Source organism: Eleutherodactylus coqui, chromosome 9, assembly GCF_035609145.1.
Source record: "Eleutherodactylus coqui strain aEleCoq1 chromosome 9, aEleCoq1.hap1, whole genome shotgun sequence".
Lineage (NCBI taxonomy): Eukaryota > Metazoa > Chordata > Amphibia > Anura > Eleutherodactylidae > Eleutherodactylus > Eleutherodactylus coqui.
In genome coordinates, this window is record NC_089845.1 from 152874479 (window position 1) to 152901346 (window position 26868).

Here is a 26868-nt window from a genome sequence, read left to right on the forward strand (position 1 = left end):
AAAAGGCAGTGGGGCTTTCTAATTTTAAAAACGCATCGCACAAAAATTGCAGGTTCGTGCGTCACGATGCGATAAAACGGAGGCGCCATAAGGAGCGATAAAAGAGCAAAACGCAGAAAGATAAGACATGCCTGGCAATATCGCATGAGTGAGAAACATCACAAACGTGGAGGAAACCATTCAAAAGCACGGGTGTCATAAATCGGCGTTTTTACGCGCTCGCGCATCGCACGATTTTATTACCCGTGTAAAACCGGCCTGATAGAACCCCTTGATGTCATCAGGTTCGCTCTCATGAGCGCGTTTTGCGTGCGCAAATTACCCTAATCAACCTTGTTCAAAGACATCGCATTGGGGCGAGCGGTTTTCGCATATGATTGCGTGAAACTGCCCAAACACGCTTGACCACACGCAAAAACGTAACGCTCATCCCGCAAATGTGTGCATAAATGCGTTGTCACCCATGTGAAGCCTGACGCGGGCCGTATTAACTCGGGCGGGGTATTGTAACCGTACGATTCCGGATGCGAACACGATGCGTGCCGATAGAAAAAGCGCATCGCCTCGCCGCCGATCCACGCGAAAAGATCGCAAGTGCCTCCAATAGATCTCAATGGTAAAAATCACATCACATTTCCATGCAAATCTCAGGGCGCGCAATTTTTTTTAAAGATCTTATAGGAAATAATGTACGTTACGAGGAATCGCCTAAATACAGGACGCGCCGATCCTTCAATCTCGCAGCATCTTTGCGAAAATTTGCCCATGTGAATAAGCATATTGAAATCCATGTATTATTTACACATGTGACTCCTGTCTGCATCGCTATTGGACGGAGCTTGGCGGTGAAACTCGCCCTGTGAATGCCCCTCCTGGCGGTGGAATGGTTGCATTTGTTAACCCTTAAGCTCCCTGCTGCTGGGGGCTTCAAACATCTCCACCGCCCTGAAGGGTTACAAGGAGCTGCTTCCGCCTCCATCACTCCTCACATGCTGATGACGTCACACAGGTCCTTCCAGCTGCAGATCAGGACCTGCTAGTAGTCCCTGGTGTTCTCTCTGTTATCAGCCATTCTCCCAGCTGTAAGGTAAGCTTCCATCACGTTTCTGTGCTTGTAGTGACGCTGTGATACTGTCTGCTCGGGTCATACATGTTACATGTGGAGGTTCCTCCCCGCCGCTCACATCTCCTGCATTGGGGGTCAGTATTGGGGTACGATGAGAGGAAGCGCAGATTGGGACACATTTATCACAATGGCGCACGCGGAGCGATACGATCAGCTGAGGGCTCACACAGACATATGTGTCCGCATCTACGTGTATCTACTGTATATGGTGACCCCTTAACGCTACAGGACGTAGGTTTTGCATCCCAGAGGTGAACCAGCGCCATGCCAGAGCCAGCTGTGACTGATGGCCAACCTACCGCTACAACAACGGAAATCAATAAGAACATCGATCCCCGCTTTTAACGCCTTACATATAGCGATCAATCTATATTGTGGCATGTAAAGGGTTCACAGAAGGAGGGCGCTCCCTCTGCAACGTCATTAGCACCTTGCAATGTAATCACGGAGGGCCAACGGGCTGGCATGGCAACCGGATGCTGTTGTGAGTGTTGGGCCTCCTGCAGACAGGGGGATCCAACCTATGCCCCTGCAGGGACCAGTGCGGTTCAGCTGCTCCTGTGTCTCCGAAGCTCTGCTACGTGGCGGCTGCCGCCCAGCCGGCACATGCGCGGAGCGGAGCTGTCCCGTCCCTAGTGACGTTTCTGTGCGGGCCTCTGCGAGACCCGCACAGAAATAGAACATGCTGCGATTTGTTTTTCGCGCAGGTTTTCACGCGGACAAATCGCGGCCGTCTGCATAGGATTGTATTATCTAATGCAATCCTATGACAGCGGGCACGGGCGGAAATTCAGCAGGAAATCCCGCCGCAGTATTTCTGCCCGTGTGCAGGAGGTCTTAATGCACTGCAGTACAGAAGTAGTGCAATGCATTATTATAGCAATCAGATTTTTCTTTATGATTAAATGTCCTATAGAAACATAAAAAATAGCGTACAAAAAACAAACAAACGTGCGCCATTTTCCCTGTTTAAGATCACAGAGGTGAGTGGGAACATAAAAACATATTTCACTGGAAAAGAGCCAAAAATGCAATACCTGATAAGGTGCAGAGCAGGCACGATCGCAGCTAAGCAGGCTCAATGGCCGTAGGGTCGGCACAATGGCAGTAGGGTCGGCACAATGGCCGTAGGGTCGGCACAATGGCCGTAGGGGCGGCACAATCTCCGTAGGGTCGGCACAATCTCCGTAGGGTCGGCACAATGGCCGCAGGGTCGGCACAATGGCCGTAGGGTCGGCACAATTTCCGTAGGGTCGGCACAATCTCCGTAGGGTCGGCACAATCCCCGTAGGGTCGGCACAATGGCCGTAGGGTCGGCATAATCTCCGTAGGGTCGGCACAATCTCCGTAGGGTCGGCACAATAGCCGTAGGGTCGGCACAATCTCCGTAGGGTCGGCACAATGGCCGTAGGGTCGGCACAATGGCCGTAGGGTCGGCACAATCTCCGTAGGGTTGGCACAATCTCCGTAGGGTCGGCACAATCTCCGTAGGGTCGGCACAATGGCCGTAGGGTCGGCACAATCTCCGTAGGGTCGGCACAATCTCTGTAGACCATAACAATATGCAGCAAGTCAGACTATAAACCAGAGGAGATAAACTGTCCACTGCAGATTTATATGCAGCCACCCACTCGACCCAGCCCAGATTGGGGAGGAGGGACTGCAGACAACCAAATCCACAATGTGAACGATACCACGGAAGCCAGCCAATAGATGGGTGCGTCCCCCAATACAGGATTACAACTCACACTGACATAGCAGTGGGCTGCCCCATATCTCAACAGTGGGCCACACGGGCTGACATCTTGGGTTCCCCCAGAAGTCTATCGCAAACTGCATAAAGGAAATATTGATGACGTCGGCCTGTCAGCCTCTGCATTTTGGCCAAAATGCTAAACTAACACCCGCATTGTATTAGTGTAATATTTGTGCTGCAAAACATGTAAAACCCTAAAAAACAGGCAAGATGCTTATTTTGGTTATTTTTTGCCTCTCAAAAAAACACATTAAGGGCTTATTCAGACGTCGGTATATCGGTTGGGTTTTCACGCCCGGCCGATATACGCCATACCTCTCCGCAGGGGGAGGAGGCGGGCCAGGAGCAGCGCACTGAATAAGTGCATTGGATTCAAATGGCCATATATACTGTCATGTGAATCCAGCCGAAAAATGATCAAAAAAGCCGTATGTACCCCAAAATGGTACCAATAAAAACTACAGCTCGTCACGCAAAAATCAAGCCCTCACAGAGCGCCGTCCATGGAAAATAAAAAGGTTATTGGACTTTGAATACAGCGATGTATGAAAAATATTAATAAAAAAGGGGTTTTATTGTGCAAAAGTGAAAAAACCTAAAAAGAAAATACTAATTGTGGTATTGTACCAGCCAGCAGAAACGTTTTACAATACATTGTATGTACCCAAAAATGGTATTTCTAAAAGCTACCGCTGGCCATATGGGGACTCGGGCTTTGTGTGGCAATGCCAATGGACAGATAAAGTTATGGCTTTTGAAAAGTGGGGATGAAAATCCCCCCAAATCGTTGTATCCTTGTAGACAAAATCTACCATGTCCCTAAGGGGTTAAATCCCCATAGCCTATATTGGTGTGCATTACGGACCAAAATAGGACATGCTGCGTTTTTATTAACGTGAGAAACAAAACATGGCAGTGAGGGGCCCAAAAGAAATCAATGGGCCGCATGCACGCAGTACCTCTCTTGTAAGGGCACAATCACACTGGCGGATGTCGCCCAGTACTGCGCACATGTAATATGCGGTGCTATAGCCCATTGATTTCTATTGGGCAACTTACACCTATGGGGTTTGTTTTTTTGGGGGGGGGGGGGGGCGGTTGCGCATGTACTATGTGTGAAAAAAAAAAGTTGGGGGGTAATAAATAAATTACTTGAAAGCGCTGCGGAATAAGTTGGCACTATACAAAAAACATGATTTAATTTTCCTTTTTTTTTATTCTACAACCTCCAGTTCATCCCGTTTTCTCCTCCAATCCGTTCCCTCTCTTGAATGACCCACCAAGGATGGCCGAGGACAGGAAGGACATCACCAGAAGAATATTAGACTTCACCTTGGAGATCCTCTACCTGCTGACCGGAGAGGTGAGCGCTTCTACATTTACATCATCTTTATTGTAGTATTTACCAAGTCATCGGGAAGGGAAATCCATAATGGGGAGTAATAGGAAGAGTCCAGTGTCCTGTATAAGAGAGGCCAAGAGACCAGCAGAAAACATGAAGATCGACCACCAATATGGTCAGTTATGTATCATGTAACCAATGCACCGATAGTAATGTTATAGGAGTAATGAGAATGGTAAGTAGGCACATTGTAACAGGGTGGAGAGGACCAGAAACAAGAGGATCAGAGGCTGCAGTGTAGTCTGGAGGGAAGGAGAGGGCCGGGAACAAGAGGATCAGAGGCCGGGGTGTAGTCTGGTGGGGAGGAGGAGAGGGCCGGGAACAAGAGGATCAGAGGCCGGGGTGTAGTCTGGTGGGGAGGGGGAGAGGGCTGGGAACAAGAGAATCAGGGGCTGGAGTGTAGTGAGGAGGAGGGGAGGGCCAGGAACAAGAGGATCAGAGGCCGGAGTTTAGTCTGGAGGGGAGGAGGAGAGGGGCGGGAACAATAGGATAGGATGAGAGGCTGCAGTGTAGTCTGGAGGGGAGGAGTAGAAGGCCAGGAACAAGAGGATCAGAGGCCAGAGTGTAGTCTGGAGGGGAGGAGAAGGAGACAGCTGGGAACAAGAGGATCAGAGTCCAGAGTGTAGTCTGGAGGGGAGGAGGAGGAGGAGAGAACTGGGAATAAGAGGATCAGAGTCCAGAGTGTAGTCTGGAGGGGAGGAGGAGGAGACGGCTGGGAGCATGAGAATCAGAGGCCGGAGTGTAATCTGGAAGGAAGGAGGAGGAGGGGAGGGTCGGGGGCAAGAGGATCAGGGCTTGGAGGGAGGGGAGGAGGAGGAGAGGGTTGGGAACAAGAGGATCAGAGGCCGGCGTGTAGTCTCGGGGATTGGCAGAAAGTGGAGTCATTGGTGTAGTGGTTTGAGAGTTTTATCAATGAAGACAAGATAGTAGGAAGAATATATCATTAAGGCTATTAGGTCTTCAGGAGGAAGTGGTCATGGAGTTCTTCCATAATGTGAGGGTAGCAGTGGTATTTCCTGGTTTGCAGTGTAATGAGGGCAGTTTGGGTGCACGGGGGAAGATTGTAATCCTCTAGAAAGGGGGATGTGACGTTACGTATTATAGTGTACATGATGATATTTCTCAGTGTCTCTCCATACACAGGATTACACAATAGTGAAGAAGACATCGGAGGACGGTGTGACTCCCATCATCCATCTCCAGGAGTCAGGAGGATGGAGCAGGAGTCATTTCCCCATCACAGAGCCTCCCTCCCCGATACATGAGCAGAAGATCCTAGAGCTCACCAACAAGATGATAGAGCTGCTGACAGGAGAGGTGATGCTGCGGGGGATGGGGGACATTATACAGTAACAGGAGGGGTCTGGGTGATGACTGGATATTGTGTTGTCAGGTTCCTATAAGGTGTCAGGATGTGGCTGTCTATTTCTCCATGGAGGAGTGGGAGTATATAGGAGGACACCAGGATCTGTATGAGGACGTCATGATGGAGGGTCACCGGCCAATTACATCACAAGGTAAGAAGAGACATACCTTATATGGCTGAGTAATTTTATCACGTTCACCTAGAACGGAAGATGCACCACGCCCAGGATGATCAGTAGGTTGTGTTCACACAGGGAGAGAGACAGTGCGTATGCAACAACATAAACACCAGATAACTACAACAAACTGTACTGTAATGCTATGGCAGATAAACCAAATGCCAAAACACTTAACAATAATACTAACATGCATAAGCAGATAGAACAGCTAAAGTACGAGGCATTAGTTAGTACTTTGGCCAAAGTACGTAAGATCATGAGCCCATGACAAGGGTCCTCGTTGTCTTGTGAGTCTGTACTCTAACAAGACAACCTAACCTAAGGAGTCCTGCCTATAAGCGGGGTGATCGTGCCAATAGGTACGGCCCCACAATGGACCCTAGGGTCCTGGCTCACCATAGATGGAATACAATATATATGCGGAACAGGACACTGTTCGCACACACAAACAGACAAGGGAAATACACACAAACAGACAAGGGAAATACACTCAGTACAGGTTCACACCAGCAAAGAGGGAATCCCACCCCAAACCTCATGCAAGCAAGCAACACCACAGCAGAACATGCATGACACCAAACACCAGAGTTCTGAGAGGAATTGAAGAAAATACCAAAAGGTGTAAATGAACAGCACATTCTAGTAACATGGGCTGGTATTTATATGCAGCAGACCGGTGGTGATTGACTGGCTGGAGAACTCCACACCATCAGCCAGCTAAATCCACCCCACCTACAGCAGTGTGCTCCTGGAAACCCAACAGAACCACAGGTCCCAGGAGCACAACGTGACACACAGCACATGTGTGCAATGACGTGTAATTTAAAAGCTCCTCAGTGTAGGTTCTTGTCACATCATATTAGATCACTATATTTGCCTAATGATTTCATATTTCATTGTTGGACTGATTGTACTGTTGAACTACTGTATAGATATACAGGAGCTCATGTAGTCATCACTGTGTGCTTGTGTCTTCACAGATGGAGCCACTAGGAGAAATCCCCCAGAGAGATGTCCCCGTCCGCTGTATTCCCAGGACTGTCCAGAGGAAGATCCCAATATCACAGATGGAGCCACTAGGAGAAATCCCCCGGAGAGATGTCCCCATCCGCTGTATTCCCAGAACTGTCCAGAGGAAGATTCCGATGTCCCAGAGGACCATCAGGTAGATGACACTGAGCCTATATAGGGGGTCCTGCAGTCATAGGTTTTGGGGGTCTCTTCTGGCAAACTTAGATTTTCCTCCAGTCTGCTGTATTGTACTGAATTATTACATATGATAAATCAGGGAGAAGATCTGACTGCTATTAAAGTGAAGGTAGAAGAAGAGCGGATGATGGACGATCACCCGTGTATGAGAGGCGTGAAGGAGGAGATTCCAGTAGGTGTTACCGCAGGTATGTAATAATGAATGGAGAAAGTAAACTTGGTGGTTTCTAAGATGAGGCTCCATCTTAATAGTGTTATGTATAGCGCAAGACCCGAGGGATTGCTGAATGCACATAGAAATTCCCTGCTCTTACTTTTCCAGCCTTTTGTTAACACTGTCTCAACTTTTTGGAGATGTGGTGTTGCCATCAATTTCTAAAGGAGGTCATTTATTAAATGAAATAGAAAAATGTCTCATTTTCAACTTCTGATGTCTTCTATTGTGAATAAAATATTGTTAGATGAGATTCCCAAATCATTGTTTTCTGTTATCTAAAGACGTGTTGTGTGTCTTATAATCAGCTGCATCTTAGTCTAAAAAATATGGTACCTCATATATACTTGAGCAATGCCGCAGCTTAATGTGCATCAAGAAGTCATCCTTAGGGCTCCTTCCCACAGACGGAAATCCGCTGCGTTGCCCGCAGCTATTAGGTTCTATTGAACCTAATAGCCCAATGCTTACGGTGCGGAATTCCGCACCGTAAAATCACCCATCCTCACCCGCAGCATGCTCTATTTGCCGCGGGTGTACGCACGGACGGCTTCCATTGCAGTCAATGGAAGCCGTACGTCACGCTATCTTCCGCTGTAGCACAGCGGAAGATAGCGTGAAACCGCTTTCCCGTCTACCGCCAGCCGCGTCATATGACGCTGTGGGCGTGTCATATGACGTGGCCGGCTCGTCACGTGCTCTATTGCGCATGCGCGCCGAAGCATCATGCAGGACGTAGGACACCGGATCCGGAGGTAAGTATTGGGGTCTCTGGGGGGGGGCGCCGTGACGGGCTCCGCCGCGGAGCCCTTCACGGCCGTGTGAAGCCGGCCTTAGTGTTATACAAAGCTTTATAAAACAAGAATCACACATACAGTTTTACGGCGGTTTTTTAGGCAATTTACGAGCTGAGCTATGAATAGGTTAAAAAGAAATGGGGAAATATAAAAGAAGGACTTCTCTTTCCTTCTGGTTCCTTTTCAGTTTTTTTATTAAAAAATAAAATGCACAAAAAACTGCATGTGTTTCCTGACTAATAGGAATATTGTAAATCTCTTTTGTAATTGTTTTTTTCAAACTACAAATCTATTTTTAATTCTTACAGAAAATCCCAGTAAGAACTCTGAGGGGAACGTCATGTTATCAGTAAGTTATAAAGTAGAAGATGAAGATATCCAGCAGCACTCATCAGGAGAAAACCTCCTTACCCTTAATGTACATCCAGGACTTCACAGTACAGATCTATCATATAATCCCCCTATTTACGAGGAACCTTCTGCTGACCGATCGCAGGTTGTTACCACAAGTGCGGGTCAGGAAGGGGGGGAAAGGTTTCATTGTGGTGAATGGGAAAATACATTTTTAAAAAGCTCAGTTTTTTGTGCACAAAGAAGTAGTCCCACAGAAGAAAAACCATATTCATGTTCTGAATGTGGGAAATGCTTTATAAATAAATCTCAGCTTGACAGGCATGAGAGATGTCACACAGGCGAGAAATCGTTTTCATGTTCTAATTGTGGGAAATGTTTTAACAAAAAATCTAATCTTGTTATACATGAGAGAAGTCACACAGGAGTGAAACCGTATTCATGTTCAGAATGTGGGAAATGCTTTACCTGTAAATCAGGCCTTAATCAGCATGTAATAATTCACACAGGAGAAAAGCCATTTTCATGTTTACTGTGTGGGAAATGTTTTACATTTAAATCAAGTCTTGTTACACATGAGAGAATTCACACAGGAGAGAGGCTCAATTCATGTTCAAAATGTTGGAAATGTTTTACTAAAAAATCTGAACTTGTAAAACATGAAAGAAGTCACACAGGAGAAAAGCCATTTCATTGCTTAGCCTGTGGGAAATGTTTTATAAGTAAATCAAATCTTGTAAAACACAAAAAAATTCACACAGGAGAGAAACCTTTTTCATGTACAGAATGTGGAAAATGCTTTACAGATAAATCAAGCCTTGTTATACATGAGAGAGCTCACACAGGGGAGAAACCGTATTCATGTTCAGAATGTGGGAAATGCTTTAAAACTAAAGCAATTCTTGTTATTCATGAGAGAATTCATACAGGAGTAAAGCCTTATGCATGTTCAGAATGTGGGAAATGTTTTACAAATAAATCAGATCTCGTTAAACATGAGAGAACTCACACGGGAGAGAGGCCATATTCATGTTCAGAATGTGGCAGATGCTTTAAAGGTAAAGCAAATCTTGTCATACATGAGAGGATTCACACAGGGGAGAAGCCATTTACATGTTCAGAATGTGAGAAATGTTTTATAAGTAAATCAAATCTAGTTAAACATAAGAGAATTCACGCAGAAGAGAAGCTGTATTCACGATCATTTTGTGGGTAATGCTGTATTGATAAATCAGATCTTGTTAAACATTAGAGAATTCACACAGGAAAGAAGCACTTTGGATGCTCTATTTGTAGAAAATGTTTTAAATGGACATCTAATTTTGCAACTTATAGAATTGACATTGAGAAGAAAACAGCTTTTTTGGAATGTGGGGAATTCTTTTAAGAGAAAATAAAATAAATGAACCTATCAAGTTCACTTTAAACAGTGATTTTTTGGGGGGTGAAATTAGCGGGGATCTATCAAACACCAAAATTCTATTTACCTGAGGTGAACTATGAGCGGGATTCATGAAGGAAAAGTATTGTGGATATAAGGAAGAATAGAAGAGTCTTTTTTTTATTAGCTGCTTCTTATTTCATATTTATAAGCCCATCCGCACTGCAGGAGAATCCAGAGTGCCAGAGAGAAAAAACTAAGAACACTTCATGGAAACTTTATGGTATGTGCTTGTATCAATATGTGATCTTTGTTCATACAGCATAAAGATATATGATGGAGCAGAAAAAAATAAGAAAATGAATTTGCAATAAAGTTCACTGATCTGCCATTTCCTTCTCTTTCTTGTGTTGCCTTTACTAGGTATGAATATAGCAGCTCTCTGTAGCACTAGGAACTATTATATAGGAGGATATTCCATCTACACTCGACACGTTAAGGGACTGCTACTTATTAATTTCAACTAGTAGGTTTCAAATATTAGCAGAATAAATGTAAAGTGATTGTACCAGAAATCAGTAGTATCACCGCTACCCAGGGGCGTAACTAAAGGCTCAGGGGCCCTGATGCAAAACGTGAGCTGGGACCCCCCTCTATCTGTATCTGTACCCGTACCCATACCTAAACCATACTGCACGGAGACATAACTTGAAGCTTTTGGGCCCCAATGCAAAACCTGTTACAGATTCCCCAACTATAATGCTTTAGTCATAGTACTGGGCTCCCTATATGGAGAAGAGAGGCCTTACGGCCCCCTAAGGCTCCTGGGCCCGGGTGCAACCGCATCCCCTGCACCCTCTATAGTTACGCCCCTGCCGCTACCGTACACGTCATATGAACGGGTTTTTGTAATTAATGATAGGGTTTTAATGGTTTTGTTTCAGGACAAAACCAACCTGTTCCCCATGTAGAAGGTGTGGAATATATGGGCTCAGTCGCAGAGGTACCATTTTGGAAAACCGCTTTATATCATTATTTATTAGAGAGTTTGGTCTTCAGTTACTAAAAAGGGAGGAGTATTTTCCGAGTTTGGGAATAACAATTAGGTGAGCTTGTAGGGCTTATGGGAGGAAAGCGTAACCAAAAGATACTGCGTTAAATGCTTTTAATATGGGGTCTGAGAGCAGTTTTCCAAACATTTTATAGAACCTGGGGGTGAAACCATTAGGTCTGGGACTTTACCCAGTCTTTAGAGTTTGTAAGACGTGTTTAGGTTCGTCTGTGTCAAATTTTTGATCAAGTGCTGGTGCCTCATGGGAAGTGATCGAGGGGAATTAAGTCAGCGTTAATTTGTCAGTGTCATTTAGTTGGTGACTCTCGAGGACAGTAGTTGGCGAGGGTATGTTATATAATATACTCTTCTAAGATTCCCTGGGGAGAGTATACTCTACCCCTTACGGAGGAGTTAATGGCGAAGCTGTGGGATGGAGATGAGTAAAGGTGAAAGGCCCTTACCAGCAATTTTCCACATCTATCCCTGTTTTCTTAATATTTTGCCTGCATCTTATCCCTAAAGCATAATGTTTTCTGGTTGAGAATTGATAAGATCTCATGTCCGAGGCCCGATAATTCTGCTATAATGACATCTGAGTGATTTATTGGCTTCTCCTAAAGGCTGGGCTCACACAGGATGTAAATCCCACAGAAATCTCGCGGAATGTCTGCAGCAGGACCGCACAGAAATTCAGTGAGATTACCACAGCTGAAGTCCTGCGGGTTTTGAAAGTGGCTTGTTTCGCTGCGGCCGTCTCTTCCCATAAAGAGGAGAGAGCCGGCAGTGGAAATGGCGATAAAATTGACAAGCTGTGGCTTTGAATTCCGCGCAGCATGTCAGTTTCAGAGCAGTTTAGCCACAACGGACTGTCCGCAGCGTATGGACGAGATTTTTGCAAATCTTGTCTATTTTGCTGCTTAATCTCGGGTTTAAGGTTGCCAGCGGAAATCCCGCGACAATTCCGTCCCATGTGTACCCACCCTTAGTATTCAGAGTTTGTATAAGTTGGGAGAATCTAAGGGAGCTAGCTTTCTTCAACCTTGTGCCATGGAAAATAAATATCCCCCTATGAACACACTTCAGCGCTTTCCATTGCAAAGGAGCTGTAGTAGGATCTGATTGGTGATCCTTTAAATAATTGGTAATAATACTTTTAATATCTGAAATACCTAGAGCATCATTTAGTAAATTATCGTTGAGATGCCAATTGGGGCTCTTGGTATTTTGTGTCCAACATCCCAGGGATCTATATACAGGCGCATGGTCGGACCATAGAAAAATGTCCATAGAACACCTAGAGTTATTGTCTAATAATTATTAGATCTTATAATCGATGTGAGATCAAAAGGTGGTCTATTCCACTATATGACTTGTATTAACCCTTTCCAATCCACTGTCTGACATCTAAAGACATTCTGATTGAAGGATGTACAGCTCCGATGTCCGAAGACGTCCCTCAGGGTATTCTTACTGTAGATTACTGGCCGCTCTGTTGTCGGGGACCACAGTACTGACTCTAGCCAACAGATGGCGCCATTGTGTAATGGCAGAAAGAGAAAGCCCCCTAGGAAACCCTGAATCCAAAATTGGATTGCAAAGGGTTAAAGGGAGTGGAAGCTGTAATCTTTAGTGTTGGGATGAAGAATACTCCATTGATCAATTAGTTTTAAACTCGCCAAGGATTTCTTCAGTCTACAAGTCACATATCTACATACAGACGATCTGCCTGTGGAAGTATCTAAACTTGGATCAAATGTCAAGTTAAAATCGCCCCCGAGGAGAAAATCAGATCCTTCTGCAAAATCAGCCAACCTCTGGAGAGCCCTGGTCCGAAAAGAAACCTGTTCCTGGTTGGGGAAATAGAAATTAGCAATTGTATAGGGAAAACCAGCAGCCATAATTTTAAGACAGACTTATCGTTTAATGATTTATGGAATGCTATAGAAACTCCGCCAGCCTTGTGTTTGGGATGCGGAGCGGGATTCCATGTTGTATAATATTTATTACAACAGCAAGGCGTTCCAGTGGCTACAAAATGAGTCTCCTGAAACATAGCTATCATAATTCTCTTTTTTTGGGAATCTGTAGAGAATTTGATACCGTTTTTCTGGTTTGTTAAGGCCTCTGGTGTTATAAGAGCAAAACATCAAAGACGCCATTATATTTTAATTAGCTAGTGGAGTATAAGATGGGCAGGCCACATCACAGAGCAAGGGACTGAGGTAGTCAAAAACAGAGGAGAAAGGAAAGGAAAAAGCAGTAGAGAGATTAAGGGGAGGGGGGATGACGGAAGGGAGCCAACCAAAAAAAGAAGGAATTTCCAACCATGAAGTTATAGAGGTAGTCCATGTATAAACTAAGATTTGACTTGAGTCACAGTAACATTGTGTTACGTTCCCTATGTGAGAATAATGAAGCCGATGCCAGATTCTTTACTCCGTACCAACCCCAGCAATAGTAAAGTAATTTCTACATAGGCTAGTTAAACAGAAATTATTATGTGGTTACGGGAGACCATATTGAAAGTGAGAAACATGAAGGAACAAGTGGAGCACAGCATCCCAAGGCCCGAGAGCAGCATTAGGAAAAGCGTTCTCGGTTAGGCTGCTCTCACATAGGCGTCTGTTAAAACATCGCATTTGAAATGCGGCCTTTTAAAATGCTTTCGACGGCGTTTTTTAAATTCACCCCATCATTACAATAGGCGATGAGGTGTGTTAAAACACGCTGACGTGTACTAAAATAGAGCAGACAGCATTCGAAAATTGCGGCATTTCTAACGGTCATCTGAGAAACCCTATTGGAATCTATGGAGACGTTTATAGCGTTTGGCACGACATTTCAAACACCGCAAAAAGCAGTGCCCGTGAGAGTGACCTTAGGGCACATCAGAGGCAAAGCGAGTGTGCCTGTGCCTCAGCCTCTATATTTCAGGTAGACAAGGGGGTATTTCCCTTGATGTTTCTTTCGAGCTCTGACCTAATGGGTTGCCACCTCTCCCTAGGCGTCAGGGAGGAAGGGCCTGATGGTCTCTGCCAACCAGGTAGATTAATCATGGGCAGTTCAAAAGTGGTCAAAAATTTGGGTAGATCTCCGCTGTAAGTTGAAAGTGAAAGCCCCAGTGGAATTGGATCTCCCGCTCCTTTAAGGTCAAGATAAGTGGGATGTAAAGCTCTACGAAGTAATAAGGTCCTCCTAGCAAGATCAGGGAAAATTGTGAGAGTAATGTCTCTCAATAGGCCCCTTTCTTTAAGCTTTCTCAGTAAGTCCTCTTTCTCCTTGAAGAAGTGGATTCTACAAATTAGGCTCCACCTCCTCAGGTAGACCTCTCATATGGATGTTATTACTACCATGGCGATTTTCAATGTCATCCAGGCGTGTTAGGATATCAGAAATTTGGTTAGCATGTTTGTTCAATATGGCATGGTGATAATTAATATGTATATATCTGATCTTGCACCTCTTCCGCCTCTGTTATATGATGGCCTATGCATCGTATCTCTCTCCGTATAGACGCCATAGCTTGTTTCTGTGAAGATGCCAGGTGTGTAAAGAAACCTTCAGTTCCACCTTAGTAGGAATGGCTTTAAGGTGTGCTTTTCAATCCCACTCAACTTCTGCTCGAGAAAATGAGGGATTAGTTGTGTGCCCCTCTGCTGAGGTGTGTAGTGGAGATGGATTAGTGGATGAGGGAGCCCACTTCTGGATCTGCGGGGATGGAAGTGCTCTAGAGTGTGAGAAGCTAAGCTGGCTCCGGATGCTTTCAGCTATAGGAAGGAAAGACTCCGCAATGTTGGCTGATTTAGCACCCGAGCCTCACCGCTGCTCTGTTGTGTCTATCCCTGCCGACATCTTCCGCTGGGCTGAGTGTGATGACCCCAGTGCCTGCCCCAGGGGGTATCGAGGTCCCAGTAGGCTCTTGCCTGCCTCCATCGGGGAAGGGGGGGTGCCCAGAGGTATCGGCTGGTGGTGACTCCTCACTCCCTCCTCTCAGTCCTGAAGATGTTGTGGCAGTGATCTCCTTCTGTTGTGCTGCACGTTGAGCACTGTAGGCAGCCACCGTAGATGCCAGGATCTGGCTGCTCTGTCTGGGACCAGCTCCAAAGACATGAGCGATGGATCCAGAGTCCTCCTCCTCTGTTGCTCTCTGTGTCAAAGGCAACCTCAGACCTTCCATCTTGGTGCCACAATGATGCCTAATAAGGCTATAGATTGCCAGGGTTAGCAGGAACACTGTGGAAATGGGTCCTACACTGCCATCAGCCAAGCCACGCCCCATTGAGGGTTTTTTAACCACTTAATGGTCTTATTTTAAAGACCCAACGATTTTTGGGGGAATTTTAACTCCACTTTTCAAAAGCCATAATTTTTCGATTTTTCCAGCGATGTGACTTGTTTTTTACGTGGCAAACTGTAGTTTTTAATTGGTACCATATATGGGCACATATAATGTATTGTAAAACTTTTTAAAATTTTTTTGTATGGCAAAGAGAAAAAAAAACAAATTCTGTCATTGTTTGTTTTTTTTCTAAAGCATAAGGCCGGTTCTATATGGCTGAGAAGCTCACACAAGATTTCTGCGTTGTGAGACTCATAAATCTTGCACGAATATGAATCACACTCTTTTGAATGGAGTCATATACATGAGCGATGGCGTGTGGCATGTCCTATCGTTTTGCGTATTTCAGAACGCATCAGCCATTGTTTTCAATGGGAGAGTAAAAGACATTGCATGCCGTGTGATGTGAGGTTTCTCATTAAAAACAATGGGAAAGACATGTCGAATCTCTAATGCGCTGGAGGATCGCTACTTCACGGAAGTGCTGCTAGGCGTTTTTGCCAGAAAAATACTTCACTTTGGCGTAAAAATGCACGTTGGCGAGCGCGTTTCTTCGCCCGATTTCCTTCTCTCCGCATAGGGTTTACAACATGGATTAGTGTAATGACAGGAGTCATTCACTTGATTTGAAACGAGATTACATTTCTGTAACTCACTGTTCACTTAGTTATTACGGTTTATTATTTGCCTCTTGCTTTCTCTTCTCTACTTTTTTCCTTGCCTTCTTCCCACCACACCCCTTTCTCTCATATGTACCTTTGTATTTAGTGTCCTCTTGGGGGGGGGGGCTTACACATCTTAAGGCTCATTCCCTGTCGATGACATTTTGCATATACAACACTAGGGGCCTCAATAAACTGGAAAACCTGAGCCAAATCTTATACAGGCCTCGTAAAAAAGAAAGCAATGACAGTCATGTTCAAGAAACACATTTTTTCGCTGCTATGATGCCCCCCATCTGAGTCACAAGACTGGTGGGGTCTCCATAAATGCATAAATTGCATAAATCATTTAACCCAACCCCCCAAGTTGATTCTGAAGGTAGATACATTTTGCTAAGAATTGCAATGTCACGATCTATATATACAATCGCTAACCTTTACTCCCCCACCAGAAGCGAGGCTCATTTGGGTCCGGAATTCTCCAAAAACCTGAAAAATTTGCTGAGGGATCAGGCATTATCTTGGGAGGAGACTTTAACCTGGTGTGTGATCCATTCATGGATACGTCCTTAGGACAATTGTTGGTTTGCTGTTAGGTGATAAGTGGAGTGCAAAGAGCCTTGGTAAGGCTACCATTGGTGGACCTCTGACGGTTACTGCACCCTAAGGCCTCATATCCACGGGCAAATTAGGAATTACAATCCACAGCGTTTTTCCTGCACGCGGATCCGCGCCCCATAGGGATGCATTAGGCACCCGCAGGTAGTTAAATAGCTGCGGATGTCATTTATTCCCTGCAGGCGCGGGTCCCGCGTGCAGGAAAAATCTGGACCATGCTCCATTTGGTGCGGGTCTCCCACGGGGACGGCTCCCGCAGGCTTCTATTAAAGCCTATGGAAGCCGTCCGTATCCGCTGGAGGCCCGCACCTGAATTTAACTTACCTGCTCTGGACGGTACGGGTCTTCCCTTCTTCGCGGCCGGATCTTCTTTCTTCGGCCCGGTGGATGTGGCCGGCGGAAGCACGCGGCACGCGCCGGCGTGCCAAGCACATCCGCCGGGCCGAAGAAAGAAGATCCGGCCGCGACGGAGAGAAGATCAGGCGCGAAGAAGGGAAGATCCGGAGCGTGCGTAGAGTTGAGTAATTCTTATTTTCAGCCCTCATGTCCGCGGGGCAGGAGGGACCCGCTGCAGATTCTCCATGGAGAATCCCTAGCGGGCCTGATTTTCCCCGTGGACATGAGGCCTAAGGCCTCTCTCACACAGGCCATTTTTTATAGTGCCAACACCGCTAAAAACGCTGAAATAAGCCTCCATTCATTTCAATTGGGGCCTCCTAGATGAGTGTTTTAGCGTAGCATTTTTAAAATTGACTCCCTAAAAATAACCCCCCCCCCCCCCTCCAACACACCTTTTGACGTTCCCTAAAACTTAGATAAAAGGAATAATGTAAACTGGGTGGTATGTCCGAAGACAGAGGTAATTACGGGGGCTGGTTGGGATGGGCACATGGGGCAATAAAACCGGGCATCCCTCCTGCTCCCATGCTTGCTGCAAGCCCGTCATTTTTGGGGGGTATTTCTTGACCTCAGCGGCAGGGAAGCGGTGTAAAGTGGCGCTCTGTGAGTCTCCGTAAGCTTGCTGCGGGGGTCTCACACAGAAGACGCTCAACAAGCTGCTCCTGGAACTGCATGAAGGCGAGCGTTCCCGGGGCTTCTTGTAAATTACGTAGGCATTAAAGGTACTGATCAGAATAAGGTAGATCGCTACCTGTTTATACCATTGGATAACGGCAATCACATGACCAGCAGGGAGATGTCACGCTCCCCAACCCTGCAGCTTTATATACATGGCCAATGTGTTTTCACGGCCATGTAGAATTTAAGCCCCGACACCCAGGATGTGAAGGGGGTCACTAAGGGGTTAACCATGTAGGAGCTCCGCCCCCTCATATCACATGATCATCATCAACAACACAGGTCCTTCAGCCACAACAATACCACAGCGGAGCTCCGCCTCCTCATGACTGATCACATGGTGGTGACGTCATCCCAAGTCCTTCCAGCTGCAGGTCAGGTCCTGCTGGTAGTCCCTGGTGTTCTCGCTGTTATCAGCCATTCTCCCAGCTGTAAGGTAAACTTCCATCACGTGTTCCTGTGCTTGTAGTGACGCTGTGATACCGTTTGCCGGAGTTTGTATGGAGCAGAATTGGGGGTTGGTCCCGCTCCATACAATGTGGGTGTCAGCTGTCTTCCTGTTCCTAAACCACCCTCTTCCGATGAGATCATAGAGTGCCATTCGGTTGCCATGGCAGCTGGGGGTCTTTTGAAGGCTCCCAAGGCTGCCATTGCAGATTGCCCATGAAGCCATGCCTGACAAATTACGGTACAATTATTCCTATGGCGGTACATTATACCGCAGGAGCGATCAAACAATCCCCCAAAAAATGTAAAAAATTGAATTAAAAACTGTTTCATTTAATTTATTTAAAATAAAAATGAAAGTTTAATAAAAGATTTTAAAAAACCTATATTTATGATAAAAACATCAAAATAGAAAAAAATCAAAAAGCATATTTAGTATCGCTGCATCCGTTGAATTCTGAGCTATGAAAGTAACGCATAATATATCCTGCATGGTGAATGTTGTCAAAATAAAAAAATACACAATGTCAGAATTGCACTTTTTTGGTCACCCTGTCTCGAAGAAAAAAAGGTATAAAAAAAGCGATCAAAATGTCATATGTTCGCAAAAATGGTACCAATAAAAACTACCCGACGTCCTGCAAAAAACGAGCCTCCGCACACCTATGTCAATGTAAAAATAAAGAAGTTATTAACTTGTTTATCTAAAATAAATACAGCGCCAGAATCAAGCTCAGTACATAAAAACAATATCAGAGTGGAGCTCATAACATAAACACATGGTCAGAACCAAGCTCAGAAATACAGAGCCTCAACCAGGAACTATATTCTTTATGCGGTCAGTTTTAGTCACGCATCAAAGGCTGTTTATAGCTGCCATATAAAGTACTCGAATACAATATGCATACAGTGATAGTGATTACAGTGCAGTTACCTCTAGTGATCACAGATGATGTCATCTGCGTTCAGAGTTGTTCTTTCAGGGGCCAGACCACCACTGAGATTTCTTCCAGCCAGGACACGCTTCTGCATGTTTTAGCCCCACTATGAAAAAGTGCATTGGCTGCTGTACCACTAAAAAATATTTCCTGTGTTCTGGTCTCAATTAGTAATAGCACCCCCTCTGTGATCTCAGTGATAGTGACTCCTCTGTGGTCCAGTTAGTAATAGTGACCCCTTTGTGGTCTCAGTTAGTAATAGTGACCCCTTTGTGGTCTCAGTTAGTAATAGTGACCCCTCTGTGGTCTCAATTAGTAATAGCGATCCCTCTATGGTCTCAGTTAGTAGTAGTGACCATTCTGTGGTCTCAGTTAGTAGTAGTGACCATTCTGTGGTCTCAGCTAGTAATAGTGACCCCTCTGTGATCTCAGTAATAGCACCCCCTCTGTGATCTCAGTGATAGTGACTCCTCTGTGGTCCAGTTAGTAATAGTGACTCCTCTGTGGTCTCAGTTAGTAATAGTGACCCCTTTGTGGTCTCAGTTAGTAATAGTGACCCCTCTGTGGTCTCAGTTAGTAATAGTGACTCCTCTGTGGTCTCAATTAGTAATAGCGATCCCTCTATGATCTCAGTAATAGTGACTCCTCTGTGGTCTCAGTTAGTAATAGTGACCCCTCTATGGTCCAGTTAGTAATAGTGACCCCTCTGTGGTCTAGTTAGAAATAGTGAACCCTCTGTGGTCCAGTTAGTAATAGTGACCCCTCTGTGGTCTCAGTTAGTAATAGTGACCCCTCTGTGGTCTCAGTTAGTAATAGAGACCCCTCTGTGGTCTCAGTTAGTAATAGCGACCCCTCTGTGGTCCAGTTAGTGATAGTGACCCCTCTGTGGTCCAGTTAGTGATAGTGACCCCTCTGTGGTCCAGTTAGTAATAGTGACCCCTCTGTGGTCCAGTTAGTAATAGTGACCCATCTGTGGTCCAGTTAGTAATAGTGACCCCTCTGTGGTCTGAGTTAGTAATAGTGACCCCCTCTGTGGTCCAGTTAGTAATATTGACCCCTCTGTGGTCTAAGTTAGTAATAGTGACCCCTCTGTGGTCTAAGTTAGTAATAGTGACCCCTCTGTGGTCTCAGTTAGTAATAGTGACCCCTCTGTGGTCTCAGTTAGTAATAGTGACCCCTCTGTGGTCTCAGTTAGTAATAGTGACCCCTCTGTGGTCTCAGTTAGTAATAGTGACCCCTCTGTGGTCTCAGTTAGTAATAGTGACCCCTCTGTGGTCTGAGTTAGTAATAGTGACCCCTCTGTGGTCTAAGTTAGTAATAGTGACCCCTCTGTGGTCCAGTTAGTAATAGTGACCCCTCTGTGGTCTCAGTTAGTAATAGTGACCCCTCTATGGTCCAGTTAGTAATAGTTATCCCTCTGTGGTCCAATTAGTAATAGTAACCCCTCTGTGGTCCAGTTAGTAATAGTGACCCCTCTGTGGTCTGAGTTAGTAATAGTGACCCCTCTGTGGTCCAGTTAGTAATAGTGACCCCTCTGTGGTCCAGTTAGTAATAGGATCCCCTCTGTGGCCCCTTTAATTAATATAAAACCCCCTATGTGGATCCAAAGATCTAGCCGCTTTCAGAGCTTACAGTAGCTTGATGAAACATACTTTTACAGGACTTACCCCCCATGCTGCATGCAATATTACATAGCATACTCCTACTTCATCCCCGACTCTGTCACTCCAAGTCCTGTGAATGCTGGAGCCGAAGGAGGAGTGAGAGTATGCTGTGTAATCTCCTAGATGTCTCATGGATTCCCCTGTCCTGTGGATACAACTGTCGATGTTGGGATCCCCTCTAGTCAATCTGGTGACGGCTCTGAGAAGCTTTTCTCTGGATGCTCCATAAGTGAGGTTCTGTATATCACACATGATGATGTCCCTGTAGGATTTACAGCTGCTCCTTTCTTCATAAAGGTTCCTGCAGTTCTACAACCTCCAGTTCATCCCGTTTTCTCATCTTCTCCTCCAATCCGCTCCTTCTCCTGAATGACCACCAAGGATGGCCGAGGACAGGAAGGAGATCACCAGAAGAATATTAGACTTCACCTTGGAGATCCTCTGCCTGCTGACCGGAGAGGTGAACGCTTCTACATTTCTATCATCTTTATTGTAGTATTTACCAAGTCATCGGGAAGGGAAATCCATAATGGGGAGTAATAGGAAGAGTCTAGTGTCCTGTATAAGAGCTCCCAAGAGACCAACAGAAAAAGTGAACATCGACCACCAATATGGTCAGTTATGTATCATGTAACCAATGTGCCGATAGTAATGTTATAGGAGTAATGAGAATGATAAGTAGGCAGGTTGTAACCAGGAGCAGAGGACCACGAACAAGAGGATTAGAGGCCGGAGTGTAGTGTGGAAGGGAGGAGGAGGAGAGGGCCGGGAACAAGAGGATCAGAGGCTGAAGTATACACTGCAGGGAAGGAGGAGGAGAGGGCTGGGAACAAGAGGATCAGAGGCTGGAGTATAGTCTGAAGAGAGGAGGAGAGGGCCAGGAACAAAAGGATCAGAGGTTGGAGTGTAGTCTGGAGAGGAAGAGGATGAGGAGAGGGGCGGGGAAAAGGAACAGAGGCTGGAGTGTAGACTGGAGGGGAGGAGAGGGCTGGAAGCAAGAGGATCAGGGCCAGAGTATGGTTTAGACAGGAACAAGAGGAGTGGGCCGTGAACAGGAGGATAATGGAGCATCATCTATGTCTAGAGGAAAGAAGGTTTCTACTCAACATAGAAGTGGGTTCTTTACTGTAAGAGCAGTAAGACTATGGAACTCTCTGCTTGGGGATGATGTTGTTGAAACAATTGTAAATTCACTAAGACTTCACTAGGGTTTTTGGATGCCTTTTTTAATTGAAGTCATATAACTTTTTAGATTTTGAAACATGGAACTTGGGATTTATTTTTGTTATCATATTTGTAAGCAGGAAGGAATTTTTTATTTAGTTGTGGAAAATTAGTTTCTTCCTCAATAAAGTTTTTGCCTTCCTCTGGATCAATTCTGCAGGAGAATAGGCTGAACTGGATGGACTTGTGCCATACAAATTGTTAATCAGCTTGACAGCAGCAGGTTTCTGACTCTTCCATCACAGAAGTAGACGCTGCTTTATATTCCTCCTTGAGATCTCTATATTGAGATATAGGCAAGTTTCTAAATAATAATTTTATATAGCGCCAGCATATTCTACAGCACTTTACAGATCAGAGGAAACGTACAGCTAAAATCAAACATTACATACAGTATTAAACTAATAAACAAGTTCAAGAATATCATGAGCTTACAGTCTATGATAAAATAGGGGTGAAGGGGCTGCTTATCTCGGGAAAAATGGGTGAACACCCTGCTCACAAGAGCCTCGAATTTATGAGGAAATAGGGGTGACACAAGGGTAGCAATCCTTATTCTATACAAGGGTCTGGCCATTTTTGTTATATAAATAGGGGAGTATTTATAAAGCTGTGTGAGCCGCTCAATAGCTGCTATCTGGGCATATACAGATATGAGGTACATTAGGGTGTATGGGGTGAGGGTGCTACAGTGATCAAGTTCTGAACAAGAATGGAGAAGAGATTAGGGAATGTGATAGGCCTCCATAAAGAGATTTTAAGGGACATTTAAAACTCATGAGTATTGGTAAAAACCTAATTGTCTGAGGTAGAGCATTCTAGAGAACTTATGCAGCTCTGGAAAAGTCTTGGAGACAGGACTGAGAGGATCGGATTACGGAGGATCTTGTGGCCCTTTTACAGAAGCCGATATCCTTCAGATTCCTGCAATCTTGGCATACACATTGCCGCAATAATGAACTGATAACATTATTCTGTGGGTCAGTACAATTAGAATAAGCTTTACTTTTGCTGTAGGGTAGGGGCCACGTGTGGCACAGAGTGTTAAGGCAGCAGAATGCAGTCCTAAGCTCTCATTCATGACCCATGAAGGTTGCGAATTCAACCTTTGCATGGCTCAGGTAACCGACTCAGCCTTCCATCCTTCCAAGGTTGATAAAATGAGTACCCAGCTTGCTGGGGGGTAATAAATAAATAAAATCATACTATTTTTTGCTGCCATCTTCTTTTTTTTCCCGTCAATATAGTTGTGCAAGGGCTTCTTTTTTGTTCAGATGTCTGTTAGTACCATTTTGGAGTTTTATTTCTTTTTAATCGCCTTTTATTATTTTTTTTTCTTGAAGACTGCATGCAATTCTGACATTGTTTATTTTTGTACTCACGACGTTCACCATGCAGGATAAATAATGTGTTACTTTGATAGATCAGACTTTTATGGATGTGGCAATAGCAAATATGTTTTTATTTATCTATTTTTTATTATTAATATGAGAAAAAGGAAGTTTAAAAAAACTTTATTTTCCTTTAAGTCCATGACAGCACCAGTGTGAGACTGTTCCATCAAGACAGGAAACAGGGACCTCCAAGATCTCTTAAAAGGCAGGCACACCCTTCACCGCCTCAGTTCCTGTCAATAAGATGAGTTGGAGGAGGTAGCTGCTGCTTCGCTACATCTGCTCTACAAAGCGGACATAATTAGGTAGATGAGGTCTCCAGAATGATCTGGAGTAACCTTTCATGATGTGGTGATGGAGTTCTTCCACAATGTGAGGTTAGCAGTGGTATTTCCTAGTTTGCAGTGTAATGAGGGCAGTTTGGGTGGACGGGGGGCAGATTGTAATCCTCCAGAAAGGGGGATGTGACGTCACTTATTATTGTGTACATGATGATATTTCTAAATGTCTCCCCATACACAGGATTACACAATAGTGAAGAAGACATCGGGGGACGGTGTGACTCCCATCATCCATCTCCAGGAGTCAGGAGGCTGGAGCAGGAGACATTTCCCCATCACAGAGCCTCCCTCCCCGATACATGAGCAGAAGATCCTAGAGCTCACCAACAAGATGATGGAGCTGCTGACAGGAGAGGTGATGCTGCGGGGGATGGGGGACATTATACAGTAACAGGAGGGGTCTGGGTGATGACTGGATATTGTGTTGTCAGGTTCCCATAAGGTGTCAGGATGTGGCTGTCTATTTCTCCATGGAGGAGTGGGAGTATATAGGAGGACACCAGGATCTGTACGAGAAGGTCAGGATGGAGGACCACCGGCCTCTTACATCACAAGGTAAGAAATATTCATACAGTTGCAATAAAAATGAACATTTTGAAATTTCAGACAGACATTTTTTCTTCTAATCTGTTTTTATTTGCTGATTGTAGATTTTTTAAAATTCTATTTTCTGTATACGACTATTGGGGCGGTCATGTTCTCTGAGTGACAGTTAGGTGCCTCTTGGATCACAGATACAATGGACAGGTGGATACTCATTGGCTTTAACATAAGAGTAAGGTCGGCTGCACACAACTGGGTCTGATTCCGCATGAGCCTGCAATGGAATCCGACCCTGTGCCAAGCCGCCATGCGTGCATACCTCCAATTCTTTTCTTCTTTCTGTACTGCGGATTGTCCGCACGGCGAGCCTTCAGCCATGCGCAGTACAGTTTTTTTTTTTTTTGTTTTTTTTTAAATCTCTGCTTTTCCCACGTCGTTGCTAGGCAATGACACAGAATCTGCGACCTTTCCGCAATGTCATTGCAGAAGGGCTGCGGGTCGGACGGCTTTAATTGACTTCAATGGAAGCTGTCCGTTTGGAATTCGCAAAGAAAAAGAGCATGCTGCGATTTTTTTTTTTTCCTCTGCGAGCGGAAAATCCCAATTGATTTCCACTCATGTAGAGGAAAAAACTCTTTGCAATAGCATGCAATGGGCGGTATTTGCTGCGGAATCCGGATGTGTACACCCACTCGGATTCCGCAATGCAAAACTGCCAATGTGCAGCTGGTCTATTGTGGAAATGCTCTGTGACCTGTGCATGGAGGGCGAGGAGGTGAGCTGTGCCCACCACCTATTGAACTACAAAATCCATTTTTAATCCTTACAGAAAATCCCAGTAAGAACTCTGAGGGAAACGTCATGTTATCATTAAGTTATAAAGTAGAAGATGAAGATATCCCACAGCACTCTTCAGGAGAAAACCTCATTACCCTTAATGTACATCCAGGACTTCACAGTACAGGTCTGTCATCTAATATCCCTAATCATGGGGAACCTTCTGCTGACCGATCACAGATTGTTACCGCAAGTGCGGGTCAGGAAGGGGATGAAAATTTTCAATGTGGTGAAGCTGTAAGACAATTTGCAGAAAGCTCAGGTCTACGGAGATGTTATACAGGAGAAAAGCAATATACCTGTTCAGAATGTGGGAAATGTTTTAACTGGAAATTAGCCCTTATTCAACATGAAAAAACTCACACAGGAGAGAAACCGTTTTCTTGTTTACTTTGTGGAAAATGCTTTAAATGTAATGCAAATCTTATTACACATAAGAGAATTCATACAGGAGAGGGGCTGAATTCTTCAGATTGTGAAAAATACTTTGCAAATAAATCAAATCTTGGTACACATGAGGGAATTCACACAGGGGTGAATCCATATTCATCCTCTGATTGTGGAAAATGTTTTACTAAAAAATCTAATCTTGTTATACATGAAAGACGGCACACAGGAGAGAAGCTGTATTCATGTTCAGAATGTGGAAAACGTTTTAAAACCAAACCTAATCTTGTTATACATAAACGAATTCACACAGGAGAGCGGCCATTTGCATGTTCAGAATGTGGGAAATGTTTTACAAATAAATCAGATCTTATTAAACACGAAAGAATTCACACAGCAGAAAAGCCGTATTCATGTTCAGAATGTGGAAAATGCTTTACAGCTAAGGCAAGACTTGTTGTACATGAGAGAGTTCACACAGGGGAGAAGCCATATTCATGTTCATTTTGTGGGAAGTGCTTTGCAGATAAATCAGGTCATGGTAAACATGAGAGAACTCACACAGGAGAGAAGTCATTTTTCTGTTCAGAATGTGGAAAATATTTTAAAACCAAATCTAATCTTATTATACATGAGCGAATTCACACAGGAGAGAGGCCATTTGCATGTTCAGAATGTGGGAAACGTTTTACAAATAAATCAGATCTTATTAAACATAAAAGAATTCACACAGGAGAGAGGCCGTATTCATGTTCATACTGTGGAAAATGCTTTAAAATTAAACCAAATCTTGTTGTACATGAGAGAGTTCACACAGGGGAGAAGCCGTATTCATGTTCATTTTGTGGGAAGTGCTTTGCAGATAAATCAAGTCATGTTAAACATGAAAGGTCACGTATATGCAAATTTTGAACTGTATACCTCGTTATGGAATTGTGCCTCTTTTTGTTCAAATATGATTGCTTGGAAAATTCTCTTTAACAAAAATAAAATTATTTTTAAAAAAGCATGAGAGATCACACACGGTAGAGAAGTAATTTTGATGTTCTATATGTGGAAAATTTTTTACAAGGATAACTAATTTTGAAACTCATCAGAGAAATTACATTAAAGGGATTGTCCCGCGGCAGCAAGTGGGTCTATACACTTCTGTATGGCCATATTAATGCACTTTGTAATGTACATTGTGCATTAATTATGAGCCATACAGAAGTTATCAAAAGTTATTCACTTACCTGTTCCGTTGCTGGCGTCCTCGTCTCCATGGTTGCCGTCTAATTTTCGCCGTCTAATGGCCAAATTAGACGCGCTTGCGCAGTCCGGGTCTTCTTATCTTCTCAATGGGGCTCCGTGTAGCTCCGCCCCGTCACGTGCCGATTCCAGCCAATCAGGAGGCTGGAATCGGCAATGGACGGCACAGAAGCCCTGCGGTCCACGGAGGGAGAAGATGCCGGCGGCCATCTTCACCGGGTAAGTAAGAAGTCACCGGAGTGCGGGGATTCAGGTAAGCGCTGTCCGGTGTTCTTTTTTAACCCCTGCATCGGGGTTGTCTCGCGCCGAACG

General features: G+C 44.7%; 1 protein-coding gene and 1 pseudogene across 1 annotated transcript; both read left to right on the forward strand.

Annotated features, from left to right (window-relative positions):
• The first annotated feature begins 854 nt into the window (after positions 1 to 854).
• LOC136578555 (zinc finger protein 585A-like) lies at positions 855 to 26299 on the forward strand (annotated as a pseudogene).
• On the forward strand, positions 17886 to 23965 carry LOC136578549 (oocyte zinc finger protein XlCOF29-like). Its single transcript, XM_066578687.1, has 3 exons — positions 17886 to 17966; positions 20877 to 21039; positions 23720 to 23965. Exons 2-3 carry the CDS (start codon positions 20962 to 20964, stop codon positions 23927 to 23929), a joined length of 288 nt encoding a protein of 95 aa, XP_066434784.1. The 5' UTR covers positions 17886 to 17966; positions 20877 to 20961; the 3' UTR covers positions 23930 to 23965.
• Positions 26300 to 26868: the final 569 nt, after the last annotated feature.